The 26,598-nt window shown below is 48.2% G+C and overlaps 12 protein-coding genes across 12 annotated transcripts; 7 read left to right on the top strand and 5 right to left on the bottom strand.

The window, feature by feature from the left end:
- Positions 1-284: 284 nt before the first annotated feature.
- N7447_006625 (uncharacterized protein) lies at positions 285-1,520 on the bottom strand (the record flags this gene model as incomplete). The annotated part of the gene is made up of 1 exon (XM_057230887.1): positions 285-1,520. One exon carries the CDS (start codon positions 1,518-1,520, stop codon positions 285-287), a length of 1,236 nt encoding a protein of 411 aa, XP_057085977.1.
- Positions 1,521-3,196: 1,676 nt separating this feature from the next.
- On the top strand, positions 3,197-6,310 carry N7447_006624 (uncharacterized protein; the record flags this gene model as incomplete). Its single annotated transcript, XM_057230886.1, has 1 exon — positions 3,197-6,310. The coding sequence occupies one exon, from the start codon at positions 3,197-3,199 to the stop codon at positions 6,308-6,310; it is 3,114 nt and encodes a 1,037-aa protein (XP_057085976.1).
- Positions 6,311-6,469: 159 nt separating this feature from the next.
- On the bottom strand, positions 6,470-7,567 carry N7447_006623 (uncharacterized protein; the record flags this gene model as incomplete). Its single annotated transcript, XM_057230885.1, has 1 exon — positions 6,470-7,567. The coding sequence occupies one exon, from the start codon at positions 7,565-7,567 to the stop codon at positions 6,470-6,472; it is 1,098 nt and encodes a 365-aa protein (XP_057085975.1).
- A 763-nt stretch (positions 7,568-8,330) lies between these two features.
- N7447_006622 (uncharacterized protein) lies at positions 8,331-9,609 on the bottom strand (the record flags this gene model as incomplete). The annotated part of the gene is made up of 3 exons (XM_057230884.1): positions 8,331-8,844; positions 8,914-9,392; positions 9,454-9,609. The coding sequence occupies 3 exons, from the start codon at positions 9,607-9,609 to the stop codon at positions 8,331-8,333; spliced, it is 1,149 nt and encodes a 382-aa protein (XP_057085974.1).
- A 514-nt stretch (positions 9,610-10,123) lies between these two features.
- N7447_006621 (alpha/beta fold hydrolase) lies at positions 10,124-11,152 on the bottom strand (the record flags this gene model as incomplete). The annotated part of the gene is made up of 3 exons (XM_057230883.1): positions 10,124-10,300; positions 10,354-10,707; positions 10,787-11,152. 3 exons carry the CDS (start codon positions 11,150-11,152, stop codon positions 10,124-10,126), a joined length of 897 nt encoding a protein of 298 aa, XP_057085973.1.
- Positions 11,153-11,885: 733 nt separating this feature from the next.
- On the top strand, positions 11,886-13,471 carry arp6 (actin family protein; the record flags this gene model as incomplete). Its single annotated transcript, XM_057230882.1, has 4 exons — positions 11,886-12,390; positions 12,450-13,155; positions 13,214-13,276; positions 13,333-13,471. 4 exons carry the CDS (start codon positions 11,886-11,888, stop codon positions 13,469-13,471), a joined length of 1,413 nt encoding a protein of 470 aa, XP_057085972.1.
- A 657-nt stretch (positions 13,472-14,128) lies between these two features.
- Positions 14,129-15,008, top strand: N7447_006619 (E3 ubiquitin-protein ligase; the record flags this gene model as incomplete). Its single annotated transcript, XM_057230881.1, has 2 exons — positions 14,129-14,775; positions 14,849-15,008. 2 exons carry the CDS (start codon positions 14,129-14,131, stop codon positions 15,006-15,008), a joined length of 807 nt encoding a protein of 268 aa, XP_057085971.1.
- A 119-nt stretch (positions 15,009-15,127) lies between these two features.
- N7447_006618 (3-hydroxyacyl-CoA dehydrogenase family protein) lies at positions 15,128-16,204 on the bottom strand (the record flags this gene model as incomplete). Its single annotated transcript, XM_057230880.1, has 3 exons — positions 15,128-15,858; positions 15,927-16,026; positions 16,076-16,204. 3 exons carry the CDS (start codon positions 16,202-16,204, stop codon positions 15,128-15,130), a joined length of 960 nt encoding a protein of 319 aa, XP_057085970.1.
- Positions 16,205-17,029: 825 nt separating this feature from the next.
- On the top strand, positions 17,030-20,657 carry tof1 (putative DNA repair protein (Tof1); the record flags this gene model as incomplete). The annotated part of the gene is made up of 3 exons (XM_057230879.1): positions 17,030-17,116; positions 17,186-19,553; positions 19,603-20,657. 3 exons carry the CDS (start codon positions 17,030-17,032, stop codon positions 20,655-20,657), a joined length of 3,510 nt encoding a protein of 1,169 aa, XP_057085969.1.
- Positions 20,658-20,908: 251 nt separating this feature from the next.
- N7447_006616 (GFA family protein) lies at positions 20,909-21,958 on the top strand (the record flags this gene model as incomplete). The annotated part of the gene is made up of 1 exon (XM_057230878.1): positions 20,909-21,958. The coding sequence occupies one exon, from the start codon at positions 20,909-20,911 to the stop codon at positions 21,956-21,958; it is 1,050 nt and encodes a 349-aa protein (XP_057085968.1).
- Positions 21,959-22,109: 151 nt separating this feature from the next.
- Positions 22,110-23,048, top strand: N7447_006615 (PhzF family phenazine biosynthesis protein; the record flags this gene model as incomplete). The annotated part of the gene is made up of 1 exon (XM_057230877.1): positions 22,110-23,048. One exon carries the CDS (start codon positions 22,110-22,112, stop codon positions 23,046-23,048), a length of 939 nt encoding a protein of 312 aa, XP_057085967.1.
- Positions 23,049-23,475: 427 nt separating this feature from the next.
- N7447_006614 (potassium ion transporter) lies at positions 23,476-25,983 on the top strand (the record flags this gene model as incomplete). The annotated part of the gene is made up of 10 exons (XM_057230876.1): positions 23,476-23,509; positions 23,559-23,679; positions 23,742-23,878; positions 23,935-24,112; positions 24,157-24,320; positions 24,376-24,420; positions 24,480-24,879; positions 24,939-25,653; positions 25,702-25,745; positions 25,797-25,983. 10 exons carry the CDS (start codon positions 23,476-23,478, stop codon positions 25,981-25,983), a joined length of 2,025 nt encoding a protein of 674 aa, XP_057085966.1.
- Between the last annotated feature and the right edge of the window lie 615 nt (positions 25,984-26,598).

Here is a 26,598-nt window from a genome sequence, read left to right as displayed (position 1 = left end):
CTAATTGGCGCACAACAGATAGCCATAATTCCCATACTGAAACCCCAATTTAATAACGCCACATGTGAAGGGCCATGGATCACTTGTCACATGGCCTCTTCATACAAAAGTTCCACAAAAAGTCCCTCCCAAAAAAAATCAGTCGCTAGAATGAAAACACCACATTTGGCATGTCTTCATCATTCGTAAGGTTCCCATAATCGTAACAAGCAAAGCAACGCTAGGTCATGAATCATATCAAAGTTGGTAGCACGCGTTCTTCGTGTAGCCACGGGGATATGGACTCAAGCATTGATGCCCAGGCCAATACCATTCGTAGTTCTGGACTTCTTCGCGGCGGCAACGTTCGCGTCACTGGCTGCCTTGCGCTTGCCAGCACGAGATCGCTCCACACCGGGCTTCTGCACCTGGCCGAACAACTTTGTCTGAAGCAATGTGCTGCTCTTGGGGACAGTGGAGCGCATGTGGTGCGGGGAGCCCAGAGCCTCTTCCACAGCGTCAGAGGCTGAGAGGGATACGGTGCTGTCGCTATCATAGTGCTCCTCTCTTGGATGCCCAATTGGTGTGAGGTACTGGCTCTTCGAATGGTTCGGGGTGACGGGGATGGAGGTTGTAGAGTGGGTACCGTATGCGTGCGTCTGGTTGGTGAGTTTATCGGCGTAGAGAAGAGCGGCGAGACCATCTGTATGTTCACCATGGCAGATATTGTGCATATCATTCTGGGTGCCCGGAGACATGCTGCCGTAATTGAAAATCTGGGAAAAGTGCTTGCGGTTGTCGCCAATGCGGCGCTTCAGCATGAGGTTCTGCTCCTCAAGGTCCATAGACCGACTGGTAGCTTCATCGATGGCGCGCTTCGCCTTTCGAAGTCTTCGGTCTAGAACGGTATTGAGTTCTTCTAGTTCCTGCGAGCGCTGAACAGCCGAGAGATAATCGGAGTTCAGGGCAGACTGGGGTTGCTTGGGTGTGTTGGGTTCCGCGGGGCGCGAGCGACTGCGGTACTCGGCGCTCTGGATAATCTCAACTTCGCGCTTGGCGAGCTGATGCTCCACCTCTGCACGCTTGACGGCTTCATTACTAGCGAAAGAGACCAAGCTGTTCTGCAGTTTGAAGTGTAGCGCAGACATACGTGACTCTCGCGCTACGGCTAAAAGCTCCTTGGCAATAGTGCGCAGTTGGGTTTCGCTGGCGTTGTCGATTTCCTCCAAGGTGGGCAGATTCTCAGAGGCGCCGTAGGCATCGCACAACGACTTATCCATATCGGTTGGTTTCACTAACGCAGGGCTCAAGGAGCGCGAGTGTGAGCGAGAACGAAGGGGGGCCCCTGGGATCTGAGATGAGGGTGGAGGTGTCATATCTGATGACGACAACGGCGGGGGCGAGAGGAACTTCTGCGACGATGGGCGCTTTGCCATATCACTGAGCTCTGGCGACGGGGACAAAGTAGCCCGGCGGAGTGGGGTTGAAGGCATAATCTCTGCAGCTGCTCCCAGGGAGCTTTGGGAGGCGTTTTGAGACATGATGGATATGTAGTTATGTAGTGGTGTTGATATAACTTATCACTTGATAAGACCACGAGGGTTTAGCCGTGGGGAAACGAGTCCTCGCACTAATTTTCTTATCAGCATCTTTATCGTAGAACATAGGATTAAGGATCAAAAGAATTATGTACATACCGGAGACTGATATCAGTCAGGTCTTGGGCTCAGTCGATCGCACAGATGCTCCACGTACGTTGCCTCAGAAACCAAGATAGAGAATCAGGAGCAAGGGTTAGGAATTTCAAGATAAGAAGACAATGGCTTGGAGAGATTGGAGAAGGATGAAAAAAGGGAGAATAATGGAGTTCCACGAGACCTTAAGAAGAGAGTTACTCCAGCTTGCGTTATTGGGAGGGGCTGGGAGGCTGGGAACGGGGAAGTCCTGAGGTACCCGCTTTGGGTTAGTCCATGTCCCAGCCCCGGTCAATTATCTAAGAATATGAACCAATAAGAGGTGATTATATGGCCCAACTACGCCTATTTGAGTTAGTCTGCCGATCACGGGACGCTCAGGGCAGGTAAACACCCGCGACCGGGCAAGCGCTGGGGGGTTGGGCAGGCAACCGATAAGCCTCAAGATCTTTATATGATGTATGATATTATGGAGATGTCTTGATCCTGATGCTTGGGATCTGTTCTTCCATAACATTGGAAGAAACATTGAAATAAAGAAAGATATTGTCTTTGAATCTATGGAACTCGACTAAAATCGCCCCGTACAGAACAATGGAATTACTCATGTTCAATACTAGAGAGAAACACTACGTATCTAGTACTTCAGAACAGCCAGGGTGTTTCTTATTTACTACCCGAAGCAGTTCAAACGACCAGCCCTCTTTGGCGCCAACAGTATAAACCAAGTCTTCGAAATTTCTATTGATATCTTTCGGCTTCAACATAGCAAATGTATCAAACGTATCAAACGGATACTGAGTATCACAAAAAAATTAGGCCCAAAATGAAACTATCTCCTCCTAGTATTGTTTTCTGTAGACTCCCAGGTCAGTATACTGGCATCTGCTCCTATCCTATAAGCTGAACAGTGGACGTGATGAAACATGTCTTTTCTGACTCCTGTCTACACATGTCGGTAGTGATTGGGTTCCGTGCTGCTCCGTACCCAAAGGAGAGCTTTGAGATCACTGCTATGAGTTGTGCTGAATATCTGTTTGTGATGTGCCGGTTCTCTTTGATGTATATATCCGACGGAAGAGGCTAACTGTAAACCAGAACAACCATCAAATATCAAATCATAATGAATTGATGGATTCCATATTGAATATTAGCCAAATACAGATTTAAATATACTTATAGCAATAGACAACATAGGATGATGCAAGATTTGTTTTATATTTGCTTGATCCAAGATATTTCATGGATCGGACTAAATCGATCGATGCCTGAGGCAACGATCGCGGGATTGTGAGACCTTAGAAATGTAAACAATCCGATTCCGAGACATTTCTAGACCTCTGGTTCTTTATTCTTTTGAGCCAAAGATCACGATTTTGACAGGGCTAAAACTGCCACTGCGAATTTTCCCCGCCCTCCACATTCTTTGTGCCGCTCCTTACCATCGGACATGATCGTCCGAATTTCGTGACGTGCGACTTTCTCCCTGACCGAAGACCAACATCGATAACTGGAGGGCCAATATGGAAGGACAGCCCAAGACATCGACACGCCCTGCGAGTGGTATACCACGTCCTACAAGTGGCATCCCACGACTTACTTCAAGATTGCCTTTACCCACAGCCACCGCACCAAAATCGATCAAACCATCACCTTCCCGAGACAGACTGCGAACGGATCCTGGCCTGGACGAAAAGAGGTTGCGAAGACCATCTTACAACACGCTTGTGAAAAAACCGTCCTCGCAGCATTTATCGCCACCTAAGCCGCAGGATGATCCTATCTCGGCCCTCAAGCAAGACGATATCCAGAGCAGGGAAAACAACACACATAGTCCAGAGGAGGCGAGCTCGACTGCTGGAGATGATGATACTGCATCAATCGCATCGGCCCAAGAAGCACGCGGTCGCCGTGGAGTACGCCCATCTTTGTCCGAGCGTACACTTGAGACACTAGCGCAAATTCCACCATCACCGGCTTCGGTGAGAAGGCAGTCCAGCTTTTTCAATGGCGGTAGCCCAGTACGATCTCCGTCTCGCGCCCCGTCCAATGTGTCCAGTGTTTCGAGATCACCATCGGGGACGTCATCTTGTGCACCGCTTAGCAACGAGCTATGTGTACAACCTGTCTCGAAGCTGCGTCTTCCCTCGAAGGCTCGTATGTCGACTGCTGGATCTCTTTCTCCAGTCCGCGGCTCGGAGGATAGTGTGAGCCCATCAAGATTGAAGCGGCCGTCACCTAGACACGGTGTTGCACCAGGAGACGGTGTTCACACGGACATCAGTTCGCCGCTCAAGAAAAATATACCCGAAAGACCGATTGGGAACAAGGATACATCAAAACCCTCCCTTATCCGCCCATCACTTAGCAAGGCCCCCACAAAGCCTGCTAAGTCAAACATGGGTCCCCCAGAAAGACCACTCCAAGTGAAGAAAACAAGAAAACCCCAAACAGCGCAGGTGTCTACTTCACTTTCTCCCGCGACGGGTTCAAGATATGTGTCTGCTTCTTCCAACATGCCTGATGACCTGTCTCCGGAGCAACAGGCAGAACTTGAAGCTAGAAAAGTCTCCAAGTCGTCCAGTACGCTACGTGAAACCATTGCAAAGGCAAAGGCTGCCCGGAAAGCGATGGCGGCTGGAGAGAAAAAGGAAAGCCCTCAAAAGCAAGTTTACCAGGCCCCGCCCATCGATGCGCCTCTCGATTCGTGGGTAGGCGCCGATGACGACGATCCTTTCAGCCAAGTACCCAATGGATCCAACTCTTTGGTCATGCGGAAGCGCGTACAGACAGCACGTGCCACCGGCCAGTTGAACATCGCGGCGTTTTCTTTAAAGGAGATCCCAAAAGAAGTGCTGACGATGTATGACTATGACCCAGAGAACTCCGCGAACTGGTTCGAAAATGTTGATCTTGTCAAGTTTAATGCTGCGGACAATGAGCTGGAACAGATCTCAGATGCCACTTTCCCCGATATCAACCCCGAGGAGTTCGATCCTGATAGCGATGACCGAGAACTTCAATTTGGGGGCCTCGAAACGTTGGATCTCCACGGGAATATACTCAAATCACTTCCGATGGGTCTTCGACGTCTTCAAAACTTACGCACTCTCAACCTGTCGAATAATTCTTTGGAGATGGGCAATATCGAAATAATCACGGAGATAAAGTCTCTGACAGATCTGAAACTTGCGAATAATCAACTGCAAGGGGAACTGACTGCCGTCATTGGTCGTCTTCCTAACTTGGAATTTTTGGACCTGCGTGGCAATGCTCTCACCAAGCTCCCAGATGAGCTCGTTGGATTGAGTTCTCTGAGAACATTGGATGTCAGTGAGAACAAGTTCACTTCTTTGCCGTTCGAGGTCCTCAGCAAACTTCCCTTGAAAACGCTCAATGCGCAGAAAAACAGATTGGAAGGGACTTTAATACCGACAACTGTGAACAAGTTGGAGAAATTGCAGTCCCTGAATATTGCCAATAACGCCGTGGTGGTCTTCTCAGCCGATGACGCGCTTGAACTTCCTAATTTACATACTCTCCTGATCGGTGTGAATCGCATCACGCATCTCCCATGCATGACTTCTTGGCAGTCACTATTAACGCTGTCTGCCGAGGAAAACAAAATTGCAGAGCTTCCACAAGGGTTTGTGGAGCTTAAGAGCCTCAAAAAGGCTGATTTCACAGGAAATGCCCTCACACACTTGGGTGAGAAGATTGGATTAATGGAAAACCTTGCGTCTCTCCGGATTTCCAACAACCCACTTCGTGAGCGCAGGCTGCTGACGATGGACACCGATGATATCAAACGAGACTTGCGGAGCCGCTGTGAGCCTGACCCCCAGGACACAGATGACGAGGGCTCCGTGGCCACGCAATTCACTTTAGCGCCCGAGAATCCCGTGCTCGATGGCAGCTGGCAGATTAAATCCGGTGGGACTCTTGACAAGTCTTATGCCGAAATGACCGACCTTAAGGTGGAACAGCTGGAAATGATTCCATTGCTAGACATTCGATGTCTCTATCTGCAACACAATGAGCTGAGCTGTATCCCGGCCCCCGCGATTGGAATGCTCGCACAATGTCTGGTTGAGCTTGATCTCTCACACAATCCCTTGAGTGGCGCTGACTTTTTGACTTCCCGGCTTGAGTTGCCAAAGCTTCAAACCCTGACCTTGAACGCGGCTAGCTTGACGTCGTGGGAGCCACTTTTGTCCAACTTGATCGCCCCATCTTTGACCCTCTTGGATGTATCGCACAATCGTTTGAAGGGACCACTCCCTCATCTGAGACAGACCTATCCGGAGCTCAAGACCCTTGTAGCATCTGACAACCAGATCGCTAGTCTGGACTTCGAAGCCGTACAAGGATTGCAAGTCTTGGAGCTAAGCAACAATGACCTTGATTCACTTCCTCCAAAGATTGGCCTGCTGGCTGCTGGACGCTCTCCTCAGAACTGGGGCAATGGATCAGCCTTAAGACGTTTTGAGGTGGCTGGTAATCGATTCCGAGTACCTCGCTGGCAAGTAGTTGCCAAAGGAACCGATGCGATCTTGGAATTCCTGCGAGAGCGGATTCCCATTGGTGATCTTCCCGAATGGGAGCGGGAACACGAAGCTCCCGAGGAAGAGTTTTGAGACATGAGATCTAGATGGAGGTCATGATTTAGGAAGGCATGAATAATATTACCATGTTTGTTCTATGTATATATACATAATAATTGCTGTCTATGGGTTTCTCGGGCTTGTATCATCTCATCATCAGCTTCTTCGCAGCTTCGTGACAGATAATTACATTCAGTTCTCAATTGACTTGCTGACCTCGCCAATCACCTTGAGCCACGTCTTCGACCATGTAGCGAACTTGTCTGTAGGTGCATCGTCCTTAGATTCCGTAGCATCCCAGGGCGACGCGACCAATTCCACCGCTTGTGTGGCACACTTCCTCGTCTTCCGTAGATACCCAGCACAGGTTTCAAAATTAGCCTCGTACAACGCGCCGGCTGCCTCATCGACATCGTCCGGAATCGCTTGCAGATTCAGCATCAATGACTCCAGCTTCTTGACACCAGACGAAGAAGCCAACGGCGTATTTCCGGCATTCTTCAACCGGTTGTTGATGATAGCTGGGTAGACCTGAGCAATAGGCTTGAGCAAACGAAGAGTAGATTTCTTGTGTTCATGGAGGGCAGCCGTCTCTTCCTCATCATCCTCGTCATCGTCCTCATCGTCACTTCCACCCTTCTCCTCATCACCGAGAACATCATCGAAGAACCCATCGTCCTCTTCTTCTGGATCCCAATCCTCGATTTCCTCAACCGCGTCGCGAACAAGATCCCTCCACTGCTCAACGCGGCGCATGACAAATCCAACGACCCCCTTACTCGAAACATCGGTCATAGCATCACACGCATCCCAGACACGGCCCGTAGCAAGCATCACGGCATCCTTCTCGGATTTTGTCACATCGCTCTCCTTCCCTGTATCCTTCTTCTCCTGATCTTTCTTTTCCCCGACACACTTAACCTCCCGAATCAGCGCCGAAAGCTCTGTCAAAGTTGTCTTGACAAGAGCCAAGATCTCGGAATGAAATGCCTTGGTGTATTGCGCCGGTGTAACGAGAAGGGAAGCGGTCACAATCGACGGTAGCACAGACTCATTAAGCTCGCGGAGCACAGTGGCGACAGCAGAATGCGTGAAGGGAGAGGTAATGGCCAACAGGGAGAGTTTCGTGGTTTGTGCTTTGAGCGCGCTCGACGAGATCGTTAGGAGGGGCAAGGCCTCGACATCTTTTGCGGTATCGCTTGCGGTAGTTGGGGGTGTGGTGAGGGCTGTCTGGAATTGGCCGATGAGGGTTAAGGTTGTGCCGAGGATGACAGAGAGTTGTTTGGACATTGTGAGGGTCGTGGGCTGGCTAGGGGTGGGTTGGAGGGGAGTAGTATGTAGGGAAAAAATTTGGGCGGTTGGGTCTAATAATTATCGCGGGGCTGATTAGGGCTCTGCGGGGTCACCTGGGATTTCTATGTCAAAGCTGTTAGCTTGAGACTGGTTTAATTGGTCTGCTGTTCGCAGATGATCGTGTTGATCTTGCTTTCTGTATTTTTTTCTCAATTTAAAGATGGTGATCATTTGTTGCTAGCATCTGTCAACTAGTAGATCCGGCCACTCATTTACCTTAATTACGTCGCAAAGAGCTCTCGAAATAACAATTCTTATCTAATAGCCATGTGTGGCTTGTATTTGATGGAAACCCCAAATATATCAATGCAGTAAAGCTGCCTTGCTCATTGTTGCTCCGTGAAACCACTGGGGCGCTGAGCAACCTGAGTAAGCGACTTCCATTAGTACGTACCATCACGTGCCTCTGATTGTATATAGCGCTGCAACGACAGTTCAATGGTGATTTTTTGACGATGTACGTAGTAGTATGGAGTGAAATGCTCCTAAGTAATCGATAAAATGTACGTAGCGGCCTGATTCTACTATGGATTATAGAGGGCCCCACTGTACCTTGTACCCTACGATCCCCTGCGATGTACATCGATGCATATTTTAAGCTCAATATCCCAGTGGCTTGCCAGAAGGCAACTAAAGCATGGCACATCTTATGACACTAATTGAAACTGTACTATAAGTATAATACAAAGGACAAACCTCCTCAGCTCGTAGTTTGGGTAAACTTCTTGTCGACTCTAATCTCAGTCAGGGGAATCCGATCCCCATCAGAATGATCACCTACCCCCGGACCCAACACATTGGTGTACATCTTTGCATTGTCATGGTCGGGCCTGAACGAGATATCCATTCGTGACTGTGCTCCTACCGAGCCAGGATCATCTGGTAAGTGATAGAAAGAATGCCGTTTTGGATGCTTGGTGTGCTGAATGATGGTGGCAGTGGACTCTGCTCCTCCCGAAGGATGAGTGACAGCATCCGAGGTCTTGGATGTCGTTCTATTTGTACTTCTGAAGAGAGCCAGAACTCTACCGTCGATACCCAGCTTGCGTGCTCCGAAACGGAAAGCAGGGCGGAGGGTTGGGAGGTTGGCCGAAATGATGCCGGCGGCCATTTCGATCGCGGTCCAGCTAACTGTTGGGGCAAGAGTGTAGGACGAATCAGCTGGGCTGTAGCTGAAGAGGACTGAGAAACGGTAGGCGGAGGCGAAGACGACGCTGTTGAGGTTAGATTGGGGAGTTTTCTTTTCTTTTTCTTTTTTCCTTTTTGGAAAGTTAGTGGCTTACAAAAATCCCAAGCTGAAGGCAATTAAAACGGCTATCTTTTCCGACATTCGAAGCTGGAGCTTCCATACTTGTGGAATTGGAAGGAGTAGAATGGCAATGTCGGTTGCGATCGTTGAGACAGCGTTGGCGACCCATGTAGCAACCTGGTTGATGCACCGCCCTGGGATTTGGGGATACCATAGTTTCCGGACGGGGACGCAAATGAAGATGAAGAGAAAGGTTATACAGATCACCCAAAGGATAACAAATATTCCAATGATGTATGCCCATGTCTTGAAGTAAGGAAAGCGGAAGATCCGGTAGTACATGAGCAGAATGCCCAGTTTGGTCCAAACCAGGTTGAACACGTAGAGAACCTCGGCCACAACAAGATACTTTGCAACCAAAACCACATCTTCCGGTGGAATCGTGTTTGCATGGAGCCCCATTCCATGTTGAATCATGGCGTAGATGAATCCGACAACGATCAGGTTCCATAGCTTGTGTTTCGATCAGAAACTATGCGGTTGGGCTTCAATGGAGTGAAAAGATCAAACTAACCATAGAAAAGATGATCATATAGTCATCCCACCACAGCTTTTGCATCCGCTCATAACGGGCGAGTAGTCGAAGACAGACCGTCACGAAGGCCAGCACCGTGACTGAGGCCGTGGTAGCTATGGACCATGGTTGCAGACTGTCCTGGTTGCTTTCCATGACGTTTCAGGGAGGTGAACATAGAACAACTCCGCAAATAGCAATAAAATCCCACGGAATATGCGGTCAATTTGTATAAGAAAGATCCATCTTTGTTGATTTCATTATTGGATATCCCTTTCTCCACTTTCGAACGTTGACTGACAAGCTTGGCGTGTCTCGAGTCTGAACTTAATTTGGCAACCCATCCCGGGTTAGGAATTTGCTCTGATCTTGTTTATGCATACTGAGTACACATTAGGAACTGCTGGGATGTATACGAATGGCTTGCAAATCCAACGTAAATTATTCACATGGGTACAGGGGTTGCAGATTGGTAGGAAGGGTTTGCCAAACAGAAAATAAGAAAGTCCCACTTATTAAACATGAAAAGATAAATAACTAGTTACTAGCTTGGAGTTACAAAAATTGAAAATTAGAGGAAAAAGGCTGAAATAGGTAGGTGAATACTTTGATAATTCTCTTTAGTGGTGTTAGTGGCTTGGATATAGAGAATCCACCTATCATATCAATTCTATACGGAATACTTTGTTACCATCTCCAGAAGGGCCTCATCCACCTCCTTTGGGTTGGTGGCATTCAGATAATGCGCACCCCCTTCAATCATCACCAGCTTAGCCTCCACAGACGAGTTAAAACGTTTGATCTGTTCTGCAGGAACGATCGTCCCAAAAGGGGTGTCTTCAGTTCCCTTATCGATTTGTTAATGCATAAATCATCTACATCAGTAAATATAGCACTCACATGTAACCAATAAACGGGACATTTGATATCCCCGATCCGAAGCAGGAGCCCATCCCTCTCCAGTAGGCAATTGAGCGCCATTCGGACCTTTTTCCGACCCTCATCACCCTTATACACTTCCTTCAAGGTCTGAGTCCAGAATGCAGATCTCGTTTCGTTGGCAGTGGCACCGAAGCCGATTCCCCCCACTAGTCCACACCAGACATCATCCACAACAAAGTCAGGCGTAGCCGAGGGACTGGTCCACTTCTCATAAAACACCGTGAGATTGGCAGCAGGATCCCAACACCCTTTGGACCGAGAATCCAAGGATTCATAATCCATGGAGGTCCCAAGGGGCATGAGACCGAGAATCTAGCAACATGCGAAGTTAATACTATGGTCGGGTTTGGCTTGGGATAAATCAGCAGTTTATTGGAGGGCTTGGACTCACCCTTTCTGGGGCTAGGAGGGCCATCCTAGTCACGATCCATCCCCCCTGACTTGTCCCTAGGGCGAAGGCTTTCTGAATCCCAAAGTGGTCCATGACCTGTAAGGCCATGTGAGCAGAATCCCAGTACGTAAAGTGTTCCGAGGGAGAACTGGTAGAGCCATGGCCTAATGGCTCAATGGCCAGAAGATTCATGGCATCTGTCAGAACTTCATTGTTGAATTGATCATGGTAGAGAGACGCGGTCATGCACATCGAATTAATGAGCACACATGTCGGCTTGGAAGGATCATAGTGGTCCTTAGAGAAGGCGTATCCAGCTTTGATGCCACCTAGGTGTGGAACCTTGATAGTTTGAAGGGCAGCCATTTCGTAATAATCAGTTCTGGAGATGAAGGTTGTATTTACACTATACTTTGGGGGGAAGGAAGTAAATATGCAATATCCCACCTAGGGGAGTTAGCCGAGTTAGCCCCTCATATTTTCCCGTAAAATGCAGACCGATGGAGTATGTAAATCCCGAGAGTTCGTCCATCGCCCTCGTAATTCGTCCTAAATTAGCGATTGCTCCGACTGACCGTCTGGTGGGGTCATTTCGACAGACCGATTGTCGGGATTGGCTTCACTTCTGTATAATTAACGACAGCTCCGTACCGGCCGGGTGGTGGGACCGGGATGCTTTCTGAGATATTTTATTGGTATATTCACCTTCCAGAAAATCATGCAGCATTTCAGATACGAAAATTATGGAAGTTATGAGTGAAAATGCCGTGCAACCAGTGGCTAACGTATCGAAAATAAGTTTGCCCGATACGTCTCAGTGCTGTGATGGTCGCCAACAGATATATCTCACCTCATGCCTTCGAGATCTACTATAGCCATGAGTTTATTTGACAGAATTTCCGCTTCCCCTTAGTCGTTGAGCGTGGGAAATGGAAATGTTTCTTGCTCCATAGACGTTGGCGGAGTTGCACGTGACTAACGCAGGGAATCCCATATTACCTAAGCGGGGATTTTTGATATCAAACAAGACAAACACCTTCATCATTGCATCCCAGCTTGACGGAAGCTCAAAGCTTTTTGTTCATCATTGCCAGCCATAATGGGAACAGCAAAGGTTCGCGCTCCTCCAAGGACGCCCGCGACACCCACACAGCTCGTGGAGACGTCGCGGTACCTTCCTGACAAGACCTTTATCATCGACAATGGCGCCTACATGATCAAAGCTGGCTACGCTTCTCAAGCCCCGGCCTCCGACGAAACCGTTTCCGCCTGCTCCTCAATACCCAATGCTCTCGTTAAAACACGCGATAATAAGATTGTTATTGGCGCGCAGCTAGCGACAGTCAACGACTGGAATGAGGCGATGTTCCGGCGCCCAGTGGAGAAGGGATATGTTGTGAACTGGGAAGCCGAGAGAGAGATATGGGACCAGTCTTTCTTTGATGGGAAGGCGACGGCTCGGAATCGGAATCATCACATCGCGGACCCCGAAGACACTACCCTCGTACTTACCGAGGCGCCAAATGCCTTGCCTATTTTACAACGAAACACCGATGAGATGGTTATGGAGGAATGGGGATTTGGTGGATATGCTAGATGCTTGGGTACAGTAGCCCGATCATTTGGTGCAGCATATGATCCCGTACTGACTTGAAGTCTATAGGTCCAACTCTCAATGCATGGAACGAAATCCATTCTCTCTTCGGCGATCCTCTCTCCAACACATCCAATACATCTATCTTGCCCGCGGATTGTTTGTTGGTTGTCGATTCTGGCTATTCGCACACCACAGTGACTCCGGTTTACAAAGGCCAAGCTCTTCAACGGGGGATCAGAAGACTCGATCTCGGAGGCAAGCACCTTACAAATTATCTGAAGGAGATTGTGTCAATGAGACAATACAACATGGTGGACGAAACATATATTATGAACCAAGTTAAAGAAGCCGTCTGCTATGTCAGCAATGACTTTGCTGGTGATTTGGAACAAACGTGGAAAACTGGCCGAAAGCGCCAGAGTGGCCCCGACGAGGGAATCGTGTTGGACTATGTGCTTCCAGACCCGAATGCAAATAAGAAGGGTTTCATTCGACCGCATGATCCTCTTCTGCATGCAAAAAAAAAGAAAGGAGCAAATTCCGGGCTCAGCACGGAGGTGTTGTCGGAGGATGTACTGGTGCTGGGTAATGAGCGCTTTACTGTCCCGGAGCTTCTATTCACACCCGGAGATATTGGTATGAAGTCAGCCGGTATACACGATATGATTCTCCAAAGTTTGTCGGTTCTTCCTACTGGCCTACACTCTGCCTTCTTGGCCAACGTTCTCGTTGTGGGAGGAAATGCTTTGATCCCGGGATTTATGGAAAGATTGTAGGTTCTGGAAAGTCTGAAGGTTACTATTTTTACTAACAACCTATCATTTTTACAGGGAAACTGAATTGCGACAGGTTGCCTCTGCTGAATGTGTCGTAAGAGTACGCCGGGCTAAGGAGTGAGTGACCATTCATTCGGTTATTTTGACTTTGAAAATACTGACAATTACAATAGCCCCGTTCACTCAACATGGCTAGGAGGTACTCGCCTTGCTGCAAACAGAGAGGAACTCAGCAAAGTATCCATCACTCGCCAAGAATATCAAGAATACGGATCAGGATGGGCTGTTCGACGATTTGCTGGACTTGTATAAGATTCCAATCATCTTGGAAGTCTTTGTGGGGTTAAGTATCATGGGAGTTTTTAACGGCCGAAACCGACAGCATCTATAGCATTTAGTGATACCCTAGTTTTTAGTGTTAGTGGTCAATATGTGTACACAACCTTTTGGAAAAATATAGAAGTTTAGTTCAAGGCTAGAACACCGTAGACTTGACATTACGATGTGATTATTCGCTCTAAAGTTGAAATAAGCTGTGTTCTTACCTCTTCAGGAATATCCCAGATCCATGGATTCATGTCGGGTCTCTCTTCACCTCTAGTGTTAGGGCTATTAGCTTGAATACCTCGAAGATATGTCGGTTGCTTTGCGAGGCAACAGAATAAGAGAGAACTAGGGGAGTTGGTCTTTCTCCTGGTACACAGACTACAAGACATCAACCCCTAGGATGTAGGCGTCATCCAATAAGTAACCATGGGACCTTCAGGAACAAGAATTCAAATAGTGTTTATCCATCCATGGCTAACTAAATGTACGATTGCTATATAGCCTGAAAGATGAGGCGCAATATGCACTTCTACATAAGAGGATCCTTCAGCCCTGGATTCTTATTTCTGGCCATGCACATTGTCTCTCTTTTGAAGGGCCCGGCTTTACCCCCTCCAAAGTTGATATCAAATCCATGGCAAAATGCCTAAGAGGCCCTCGTCCATCCAAATTCTCCTAGACTACTTGGAGCGAGTATTCAAGAAAGTTCACGGGGAGGTTGGCCTGTCAGTAAAGCCCAAAGCCAACCGAACGCCAATAAAAAGCAACATATTAACTCTTCACAGATGCACAGGGTGCTTCCAAAAGTTCCCAACGAGCAAACTATTAACTGCCCCCTGTGAACACCAATATTGTCCTTCATGTCTCCGTCGAATGTCCTTAACAGCCTTGAGCAGCCCGGAGATGTTCCCGGCAAGATGTTGCTCACAAGAGATTCCCGCAAAATCAGTTGTGACGGTGATGAGCTCTCAAAACAAAAAGCGCTATATCGTTCGATGGGAGGAGAATAATGTCCCTCCTCTGGAGCGCTTGTACTGTCCTCGGGCGACATGTGGCGGATGGATCCCCCCGAGGAGCCCTAGGGCACATTTAGGATATAGTATATGTCCTCATTGCCGGGCAAAGGTTTGCTCTAAGTGTGGGGATTTTTTCCATGTCGGCTGGTCGTGTAGCCACGACTCTGAGGCGAAGGCGATGTTGCGACTGGCAAAGGAGAATAATTGGCAGAGATGTTCCAATTGCCTGTATTTGGTTGAAAAGGTGGACGGATGTAACCACATGGTTTGTAGGTGTGGGCATCAATTTTGGTAGGTTCATGCGTGCACGCACTAGGCAAAAAGTTAACGCTAATCGGAAAATAAGTTACATTTGTGGTCAAAGCGGCCGATGCAAATGTCCTCTACGTGGCGTCGAAGATGAAAACCTGGATACAGATGGGGATCTTGATGTTGACACGCTGGTCGCTGCAATGGAGCAAGCGGAATCGGCGGGTGAACCTTGTTGGTGGGAGGATGAGACTTAAAGAATGGATGAGGGCGGGTAATCAATATTTATTTTCAGCAAAAGCGATCTAGATTAATAAGATGCAGGAAGGGTATCTTGATCGAAATGCCTTTTCTCCATCCCGGGCATGCACAGCAACTAGTAGTCGTAGAAACCCTTGCCACTCTTCTTGCCAAGCCAGCCAGCATCCACCATGCGACGCAGGAGACCGGCGGGTCTGTATTTGCTGTCACCAGTCTCCTGGTGCAGAACGTTCATGATTGCAAGGCACGTGTCGAGGCCAATGAAATCAGCCAAAACAAGGGGGCCCATGGGCACGTTGGTGCCATTCTTCATGATGTTGTCAATGTCCTCACGGCGACCAACACCAGTTTCCAGACAAATCACTGCCTCGTTGATATAAGGCATCAAGATACGGTTGGCTAGGAAACCAGGTGAATCGGCGGACACAGAGGCCACCTTACCCATTCGCTGGACAAAGGCAATGGCAGTGTCCATGGTCTCCTGGGATGTTTGAAGTCCGCGAATAATCTCCACACCCTTCTGGATAGGAACAGGGTTCATGAAGTGGGTTGAGATAACCCGGGAGGAAACCTGAAGGTCGGTGGGGTCCGCGCTGGTGGCAGCGGCAATCTTGGTGATGGAGATGGAGGAGGTGTTTGTTGCAAGGATGGCATGCTTTGGTGCGATCTGGGCCAAGCTGGCAAAGATCTTTGCCTTCAGATCCGGGATCTCAGGCACAGCCTCAATGACAAAGTCGACTCCGGAGAGACCGTCTAGCGTTAAGCTTGTAGAAATAAGCCCACGAGCTTCATCAGCTGCCTCTCGAGTGAGGCGCTGCTTTGCTACATCCTTTTCTAGAAGCTTGTCTATTATTTAATGCCATGTCAGATGAATTCCAGGTGCGCGCAGTAAACTAAACTGGAGCTCGGCGTACCGGCAAACTTGAGGCCCTTATCCAAAGAGGCTTGCGACGTGTCAACAAGAGTCACCGGGACCTTTGCCTTCTGGGCAGCGACGAGCGCAATCCCCAAGCCCTGGAAAGAGTTAGATTTGCAGCGTGGTGGTATATTTCGTGTTACACACCATTTGGCCCGCACCGATAACGCCCAATGACTTGACCTCGGCTGCGCGGACTCCAGATGTTGAGCAGAAGTTCCGGCCCACTGCAGGGCACCTGCGAAGGGAAACCATGCGAAGAGTAGAGGTAAGCATGACTGTAGTGATTTCTGGAGCTATGGGAAAATTGAACAAAAGGAGTGAAGAAAGTAAGTGCGAGGAATCAACTCAGTATACTGCTAGACTTCACGTGCTTTCGGACGTCATTGGATGGCATTCGACGGTGGCCATCCAAACATATATCTCACCGCCTTATACATTGACCACCATGTGTTGTCTATCGGATTACTTTGACCTCAGGCGTAATATCATAGACCAACAGCTATGCAGTGGAGCCGGTGATGGTAATGTTTGAGTAGAAGTTATGGGACTGCTGCTGTATAACATCCAGAAGAAGGGTCGAAAGGGGAATGTTGAAGCCCGAAGCTCAAGTACTCCAGAAACCGATAATCTTGGAAGAGATTTTGAGAAAGTCTAATGAGAGACCTTATATCTTACAATATCTAGGTCATTTTCTTGAGAACATCGGATACATTTGAGATCTTCTGGGCTGGCATTCAAGTCCAAAGGGATTCCAGGTGATAGATCGAAAATGATCATGATTGCTTGTCGATCAAGCGATAGAGCACTTGATTAAACCATTGGAATATTATGCATTATTCCTAAGGTTTATTTAGCGTAATGGGCATCTGTAAAGAACATTTGAACTTCAAAAGGATTACCTCTACCAGATCTATAGATCCGACATTCTGCCAGATATTGCCGTAGTGGCCGTTAGTGCGCGGCGTAAGATTATCGGTTATCTTCGGCACTTTGGCGGCATCCAGTTTCTCCGAATCGCCGAAGCCGAGCACGCGTCGACGCGTTCCCCATTCAACTCGATTCGGGAAGCAAATTAATGGGGTATCAAATCAGCCCACCATGGATGAAGAGGTTGTCCCTCTAGGACACGACGTGCAAGTTGTGGACCCAGACGTGCGTAACTATGTTTACGGCCTGGTTACTGCTGTAGGTTTCATTTCCACTTTCTCCTTTGCCTGGCTCTGGGTCAATTCACTGATACGCTTGGTTATTTAGCTCGGTGGGTTCAATGGCGAAAATGCCGACCAATATGTGCTCGGAGATGATGCACTGGCATGTTTACGCGATATCAAACGCTGGTTGAAACTGTACGACGAAAAGAATAACCGGATGGACGTTGCGCGGTGCCTTGGAGAGGCCAACGTGATCAATGGTGATCTGCTTCCGATCATCTCTGTCTGGTGGGCTACTGGACAGAACAACAAGCATATGACCAGGATTGCACTGGCGTGCTTGGAGCTTCTCGTTCCCTTGACATGGCCCGTGGAGTTTCACAGCCAGATGACAGTCAACCACCATCGTCATACCCCCTACATCCAACAGACACAGGTACAATACAAGCGAGGTATCCTCAGATCTGGCGGATTGAATCTACTTCGCGCTGTCATTCGAATTGGTCTTCCAAGCATGGCGATCCCTCGATCCGAACGCGGGGCCCGAGACGAAGGAATCCTCAAGTTGATGTTGTATTTGCTGCGAAACATTGCGATCATATCCCCTAATACCCGGCTTGCGGCAGAAGGTGACGAGGAAGAGACATCCAGATCGGCGACAATCAACGCTTTCCATGAGCAAGATGCATTTGCACTTCTCCTGACTATGTGCTCTAATGTCGGCGAAGACTTCAACCTACAAGATATTCCTCTGATGGAGACACTTTTTCATATCGTCAAGGGCATCAACGTCGAGAAGTTGTTCATGGACGACGAGCAGAGAACGGCCAAGCGAACCGACGAACTCAGCGATCTACTGAAAAAGGAATCATTAGTGCGGAGGGAATACGCAAAGAATGCGCCTACACGCCATGGAAGATTCGGTACAATGATCTGGGTCAAGCGAGACGATGCGAAGGTGTCTACTGTCTCTGGACAAGGTGTGTTGCGCGACGACCAGACCACACTACAAAAGATGGACGAGAGCAAAAAGTGGAATAAGCCTCGGCCTCGTCGCAGACAAGAAGATGAGATCCAAAACAGTAACTTCAACATGCCAGCTCACCTTAATTCCGAGGCAACCCGGAACCTGAGGACTTTCGTGGAGGAGTTTCTGGATTCCGGGTTCAATCCTCTATTCACCCATGTGCGAAAAGCAATCGAGCGTGAAGCCGAACGTGTGGTAGGAATCAATAACCGCCAGTTCTTCTACACAGTCGGTTGGTTTCTGGAAGCAGAGCGTGTACGACGGAGTCGACAGCTCCGCCATCGCACGGCTCAGAATGGAGGAAGAACTAAAGATATCGAACCCGATAGCTATGGTCTGGTTGCCGGTGTCCTGAACCAAGAGACCTTCATTTCTCTGAACCGCGCTATGCAGAGTAGCCTGGATAACAAGGAATGGGAAGACCTCAATGCCCAGATGCGCTGCTTCACCCAGATTTTGTTGACTGTCCAAGAAATGGCAGTGTCCCCGCTCGAAGAAGATCAGGAAATTGCAGAGAATATCCAAAACCGAATCTTCTACGAAGAAACAACCCATGACCGGATCCTTACTATTGTGCGCGGATACAAAGACCAAGGGTTTGGCTATTTGGATGCCTGCACAGAGTTAGCACATGTGTTCCTGCGTATGTTGGAACGGTATTCCAAAGACAACGCCGACATGCAAATCCGCTCGCGGCGAAAGGCCAAAAGGCAAAAGAAGGCTGCCCAAGCCGCCGAGCAAGAGGGAGGGGACGACGAGGAGCGTGACTCTGAAGATGAAGACATGGAAGAAGCCGCCCAGGTCACCAAGGAACGCAGCTTTGACTTTAAGCGATTCTCAGCCAAGTTCTGCAATCAAAACTGCGTGGATACCTTTATTGCATTCACGGCTTTCTATCGAGAGCTTAATTCTGAGCAGCTCAAACGCGCCCACCGCTATTTCTACCGGATTGCATTCAAGCAGGAGATGACTGTCTTGCTGTTTCGTGTGGATATTATCAGTCTTTTCTATCGAATGATCAAAGGCCCCAGCCCCATGGACTCGAGCAAGTCTGTATTCAAGGAATGGGAGGAATTGGTCCGGCAAATCATTCGACGACTGGTTAAGAAGCTTGACCAGCGCCCAGCCTTGATAACTGAACTACTGTTCAGCAAGATCAACTCCACTGTCTACTATCTTGAATATGGACACGAAAAGCAAACGATCTCCAGTTATAAACGTCCCCCGCCGGAGCTTGTTGTTACATCGATGGAGGCGACGACAAAGGAAGCGAAGCTCCACATCGTGGTTGGCGCTCTTGTTCTCGATGGTAGAGCAGATTTGGTACAATGGATCAAGGATGTCCTGAGCTCCGCAGCCTCCGAAAGAGAGGACTGGGAAACCCAAGAAGAAGTCCGTCGCGCCGAGAATCCCGAGACCATCAACGTTCCCAATCCGATGATTAGTATGTTCTCCCAACACCCGATTCTCAATTGATACTAACAACAAAACAGCGGTCAAAGGCAAGAACGAGTTCGTTCAGAATGCCATGTTCTCTAACGCAAAACTACGTCTGCTCATGACCGTCGTCGGATTCGAGCGACTCGGGGTTGAAGATGTGCTTGGTGCTTCTTGGGTCGTTCCGGCCTCTCTCAAGTCCGACGACTTGCGTGAAACAGTCTCTGAAATTTTGAAAGCCCTTCAAACCCCGTTCTCCGGAGATGACAATGATGATCCCCGCAGAAAGATCCAACCAAAGAACAAAGGAAGCGGTCGTGACAACATTCAAACGCTTGATGTCAACTTCGGATCGGAGTCCGAAGGCGAGGACATTCCAGATGGTCCTTTGTTCCCGGCGAATCTGCGGTCAAAGTCTAGTGCGCTAGATGACCTCAAAAAGAAACGTAAGAAGAAGCAGAAGAAGGCCAACGCCGAGAGCGAGCCGCTAGACGACGAAACCATAGAAGCGCGGCGCGATGCGCGCCTATCAAACGCACTTGCTCGCCAAGCGAAGATTAAGAGTGATTTGTTCATCCATGCCAGCGACGAAGAAACAGACGAAGAAGCCGACAAAGAGTTCTTCCGACTCGAAGAAGAGCGGCGAAATAGACAGGCAAAAGAAGTCAAGAAGGCCCTGCTCACTGGAGCCGTTGAACCATCAGGCAAGGGCAAAGGGAAGAAGTCTGCCGCCCGCAAGCGAACTAGCGACACTGGCACATCTGCGGCCGCAAAATCGAAGCGACAGCGTCGTGATTCTGGTTCTGCTGCTAGTGGCGCCGAGAGTGATGCTGATAGTGATATTCTCATGGCGGAACTTGACGCTCAATCGTCACACTCCCAGCAGGAGATCCCCACCAGCCATGGCGCCGGAGAGGATGAAGACAGCCCTCTCATATCCGATGAGGATGACCTTGCTTTTGATGATGATTTTGCCTTCACTCGAGATCGTCCGAGTAAGCTCCAAGCTACAGAGCCTGAGGTTATAGATGACGACGAGGAAGATGTGCCTGTGGCTCCAGCCCGGAGACGTATGCGCGGTGGATTTGTGATTGAGAGTGACTCTGAATAGCGGGTTCACTTCAATGTTTGTGATATATTTTATGACCTGATGAGGCGTTTGGCATTGAGATGAAAAAGGAATTGTAAAGGGATACCTAAGTTCAATGAGAACAAATTTAATATTTCCTTGCCCAGTCACCAAAGCCAAGGCCCGTGCTTGAATGACCATCAAAGCATTCAACACAAAAATACGAGCTTCCCCACACTTGACATCTGCTCCAAGAAACCCATTCATAGAATCTTTTCTTACCCACTCCTGACATGGTTGATATCAAGACTCTCACAGCAGCGTGCCACTGTCAAAGCACTCACTTCACCATAACAATTCCCGCAGACGCCCTCCCCCTCAAAGTCCACATATGCCATTGCAGCATCTGTCGCTACACCCATGGAACACCATGTATTTTCCATGCCCCGCTACCTGCAGGTGTAGCGCCGAGTTTTATTGCTCCATCCAGCATAGACAAATTGACACCCTACAACCACGCCGAGTCCCAAGGAACGCGGCATTTCTGCAGTACCTGTGGCTGCCATATTGGGGATAGATCACACGATGACGGGAGCTGGGTGATATCTACGGCTATCTTCACCGAGCCAAACCATGGTATATGGGAGATGCGCTCACATGCTTTTACAAACTCCTCGCTTGATGGAGGGGTTTCGGCGATGTTCTCGCATATTGATGGCCACCAGCTTGATGTCTTTAACACGGAGACGTCACTGGATGTTGGCAAGGCAGGAGATAGTATCCGGATGGATACAGTCAAAAACGAGGAATTGTGCGCTGAATGTCACTGCGGTGGCGTTTCGTTCTCTATCGCCCGCCCTAGAAAGGAATTCCTCGCTAGTGCTGCAAGCAAGGGATGGGTTTTGTCAAGAGACACGAGCAAGTGGCTTGCGCTTTTTGATCTCTGTGATGACTGTCGCCTGGTTGATGGATCAAATGTTATAGCTTGGTTGTTTGTTCCGGTTGATCATTTATCCCCCTCTCCCCCGGGAGATCTGATTATCGGGACGTCGAAAAGTTACAAGTCTAGTGAAGAGGTACTACGGACATTCTGTGGGACATGTGGCGCGACAGTTTTTTACAGCTGTACCGACCGGCCGGGAATAGTTGATGTGGCGGTTGGTATTTTGCGTGCGCCGGAGGGGGTTATGATCGAGAACTGGGCATTATGGAGGGGAAGAATTAGTTCTGGGGATGATGGATTGAAGTATGACCCGGGCTTTAGTAGAGCGTTGATTGAGGGACTGAAGGAATGGGTGAGTAGGAAGGGTATGCCAGAGGATTTTGTTCTCCCGCGAGTATAGTCTATGAAATGACTCTGAATGATATAATTATTCTAGGGACATCTCAAGTGTACAAAGTGTGAATTTTAGTGAGTCAAAGGGAAAAGTGGGAGGACAAGTATAAAAACCACCCGACATTCCCATTGACATCCGTAACATCCAATATTACAACATGACTCACCTCAAATTCGTCACCCTTGATGTCTTCACATCGACACCTTACTCTGGGAATCCGCTAGCAGTAGTGTTCCTCCCAGACGACTCCGCTCTAACCCAGAGCCAGAAGCAAACCATCGCACGGGAATTCAATCTATCGGAGAGTATCTTCGTCCATCCAGTGCGCGAGAGAGGCAAGCGCACCATCGATATCTTCACCACAGACTGCGAAATCCCCTTCGCAGGCCATCCCACCATTGGCGCAGCCTCCTGGTTCCTGAGCCATTCAACCGACCCCACAGATGGCAATGGCGTAACCACCCTCGTAACCAAGTCCGGCGATATCCCCATCTCCGTCCAGAATCGCGAGACCAACTACGTCGCTGCGCAGATTGCACACAACACACGCATCCATGCTGCACAGGTAGACTTGAAGGAGGTAGTGAGGCTGCACCCGACGCTGGCACCGTTCTTTACGCGGCCGGATATTACTTTCCCGCTCTTTTCGATTGTCAATGGGATGAGTCAATTGTTTGTTGAGCTTCCTTCGCTTGAGGCGCTAGCTGCCGTTACACCTGCGACCGGTGGTGAGCTGGTTTCTGCTGATTATCTTGATGAAGGGTGGAGGACTGGGTTGATCTGTGTGTACTTCATTGTTCGGGATGTTGAGGATAGTGTCACCACGAAGAAGGTTATTCGGTCCAGGATGATGCTGGGCACTCTGGAAGATTCGGCTACTGGCAGTTCGGCTAGTGGGCTGGCAGCATACTTGACGCTTACGGAGGGCAAGTCTGGTCAGAATTATCAGTACCATGTTGTGCAGGGGGTGGAAATGGGACGCCGGAGCGATATTGGTGTTGGAGTGACTTTGGATGGCGACAAGAGGATCGAACAGGTTGTGCTGACAGGCACTGCTGTTAGTGTGTCTGAGGGAAAGGTGCTGGTTCCTGCCTGAATAAAATAAGCTTAGATTAATGGTTCGTGCAATATTTCCTTATAGTCTGACTGTAAACTTGTTACGTTTCTACTTTTTCTTATTTCTTCCAACATCTCTCTTCCCGCCTTTCTAGCGTTTAGTCTTACTCTAATATGCGGGATTTTTCTGCGCCATACCCAAAGATCAAAGAGAGATTAATCGATCAAGCCTAACTGAAGATGGATGGTCTTAGCGTGGCTGCGGGCACCTCGGTGAATGTGCTCGTTCGGATTGGCTATGGGGAAATCTGACACGCCGCAAGCAGCATCCACACGATTTGCCAGGCAAAATCCCTCAAGCAAATTCTTATACAATTTAATGTTGCGACAATTATTGAAATCACGATAGCCTACTATATGTATCATGTATTTTGCCCCCAAATCCTTCAATATGCAAGTTCGGTACCATGTGGAAGTCGATTAACTTTCTCACCCTGCATTGTACGTCCACAGTTGCATCAAATTTAAATATATCTCTAATTTTTATTAGATGCGTGGATTATCACCCTCAGCATTCTGAGCTTGATCATAATCTACCCTTACGGTAACCTGAAAGCCATCGATGCCTATTTCTTCGGTGCCAGCGCATCGACCGAGTCAGGTCTGAATACGTAAGTTACCATTTTTCCACTTTCCTCTTCGATATCAAGCTAAACATGGACCTCATGGGTAGTGTCGATGTCAAAGATTTGAAGACCTACCAACAAGTGTATATATATCTCATTCCGATTCTTGGAAATTTGGGATTCATCAATATAATTGTGGTTGTTTTTCGGGTTCGATGGTTCGAAAATCATCTCAAAGCAACTGGTGGGCAGCTCCCTTCTTAAGTACTATCAAATACTAATATGTCTCCCCAATTATAGCCCCCCATCTTGTGAGGCCCGAGACGCTTCCTGGACAAGATGCAGAGGCGCAATTCAAGCATGAAAGCAATTCGCGCAGCACTGTTGATGAAGCCCCAAGCGATCCATTTAGAGATCACAGAACAGATAGCTTGGAAGAGGCTAAGGGTCGTGGTGAGGCCCCCGAAAAAGCTCCAAGGTTGGTTCCAGCGTCATAGATCGAAAAAAAGCTCTATGATATAGTACTGACTTATGCACCAGAGTTTTCCAGGAATTGGAGGCGACTGCCGATATTATAGCCGACTCAAATATCATTTCGGGAAAGCAAGTCATTCATTTCGCTGACGAGTCCTTTTCCGACAAGGACAAAGCTCTGTATATCCCACCTCCGTGGAAACGTGATAGAGGTGCACGAAAAGCAAATCCAAACTTCCCATCAATATTCTCACATATACTTCGCAGGCACCTCTTTTTCTGAGATCGATGGGAGGCTTGATGATGATGATGGTAAGTCCTGATAAAGTGAATAAGAGTAAATTCAAGGTCACTAATTTAGATTATGAAAGAACAAACCGAAAAGGTTTCTCGTCGACAAACTACCAGAAGCATGCATTCACCTCGCACCATTGAACGCATCGCAACGTCTGTGTTTGTTCTGGGAAACCCCCCTACTCAGAAAAAGAGCCAAAAAGCAACGCAGAATGACACGAAGCAGCTCGATTTGCCGAATATCTCTTTACACGCTACAGTAGGCCGGAACTCCCAGTTTCACAATCTGTCTCCCGAGGATCGAGAAAGACTCGGCGGTATTGAATATCGAAGCCTGAAGCTCTTGTTAAAGATTGTGGTAGGATATTTCTTTGGTCTGCATCTCTTCGGTGCAATCTGTCTTGTTGGATGGATTCTGCATGCAGATCCAAAATATCGTGATTATCTTGCCGAATGTGGGCAAGGTAGTGTTTGGTGGTAAGTGAGCTCCACCATTTGAAACCAACGATATGGTAACTTATTTCGTTCCTTGATAGGGGATTTTACTCCGCTCAGACGATGATTGACAATCTTGGCTTCACTCTGACACCAGATTCAATGATCTCATTTCAAGATGCAACTTTCCCAATGATTCTCATGAGTTTCCTTGCATTTGTCGGGAATACGTGTTATCCATGCCTTCTTCGACTTATTATCTGGACCATGTCCAAAGTCTGCCATCCGACCTCTTCGCTCAAAGACCCACTTAGATTCCTGCTCGATCATCCGCGACGGTGCTACACGCTGCTTTTCCCAAGCCGGCCAACGTGGATTCTCTTCGGAATCTTGTTCCTCATGAATTCAATCGATGTAATTCTCATCCTTGTGCTGGACTTGAACAATCCTGCTGTTAATAATCTCGCTCCTGGTCCTCGAGTTCTTGCTGCTATTTTCCAAGCAGCATCAGCGCGTCATACGGGTGCATCGACTTTTAACTTGGCAGACGTGAACCCAGCCGTGCAATTCAGCTTGGTCGTTATGATGTATATTGCAGTCTTCCCAATCGCCATTAGTATAAGAGCTTCCAACGTTTACGAAGAAAGGACGTTGGGTATATACGGTAAAAACACTGACGTCGACGAGAGTGATGGCCGGTCTTATATCATCAACCATATTCAGAACCAACTGAGCTTTGACTTGTGGTACATCTTCCTCGGCTGCTTTTGCATCTGCATCGCTGAGGCCGGTAAGATCGCAGATACGTCGATTCCAGTATGTGACCGATCTCCAGTCTTGCAACCGCAGATCTAACAAATCTAGGCCTTTTCTGTATTCTCGGTGTTATTCGAAGTGGTTTCAGCATAGTGAGTTATCCATGCATATCTTTACCTCTTCGTTGACTAATTCCGATGAAGTGGCAATGTTGGGCTCAGTCTTGGATATCCCACCGTTTCGACCTCTCTTTGTGGAGAGTTCACTGTTTTGAGCAAGATTGTCGTATGCGTGATGATGATTCGAGGCCGTCACCGTGGGTTGCCTTACAAGCTCGATCGTGCTATTGTTCTCCCAGGCGAGCGCCTAGAAGAGGACCACCAAGATTGAGACGGGGCTCACGCCTAACAAAGACTGAAGGTAAAGACCCAGGCTATTTGTTAGCGAATTTCAGACAATAATGGTTTTCCAAATGGGGTTCTAGGACAGGCTACCATAATGGAGATCATTCGTTTGATAAGCTTGACGCTATCATAGATGGGAAAAGCGAATTCGAAATCAGTTTTAACTCTAAACTCCGATTTAATTCCCGGACCCTAAATGGAGACACGCTAATCTAAATCTAGCTCTTCCCCTGTTAATATATGGGCTATATTGTATTCCCTGGTAGCCATAAGGAGTCATTGTATAGAACTGCGGGTTCAGAAAAGCAAGCAGAATTGCATGAGTAATTTTTATAGACGTAGATATAGCTTAGGAGAGGAGTAGTGTGTTCGTTTATATGTTCTTCTTAGGGTTGTGTAACTCTACTTTTAGACAGCCATCTTACATGAGGTTTTTTTCTATAGATCTAACATTATACTCCAATGAGTAACTAGTGTGATCTTATAAGGGTGCATAAGCGCCCGATTATTTATTTTAGTCATGTATCATTAACCAATCATTTGCCGCCGGGAAGTTACTGGCTTTTTTTAGATCATGTTATTGGCTGTTATATACCAGTCG

The sequence above is a fragment of the Penicillium robsamsonii genome (assembly GCF_028829455.1).
Source record: "Penicillium robsamsonii strain IBT 29466 chromosome Unknown utg000003l_segment0_segment0, whole genome shotgun sequence".
Lineage (NCBI taxonomy): Eukaryota > Fungi > Ascomycota > Eurotiomycetes > Eurotiales > Aspergillaceae > Penicillium > Penicillium robsamsonii.
This window is presented reverse-complemented; position numbering and strand designations above follow the sequence as displayed.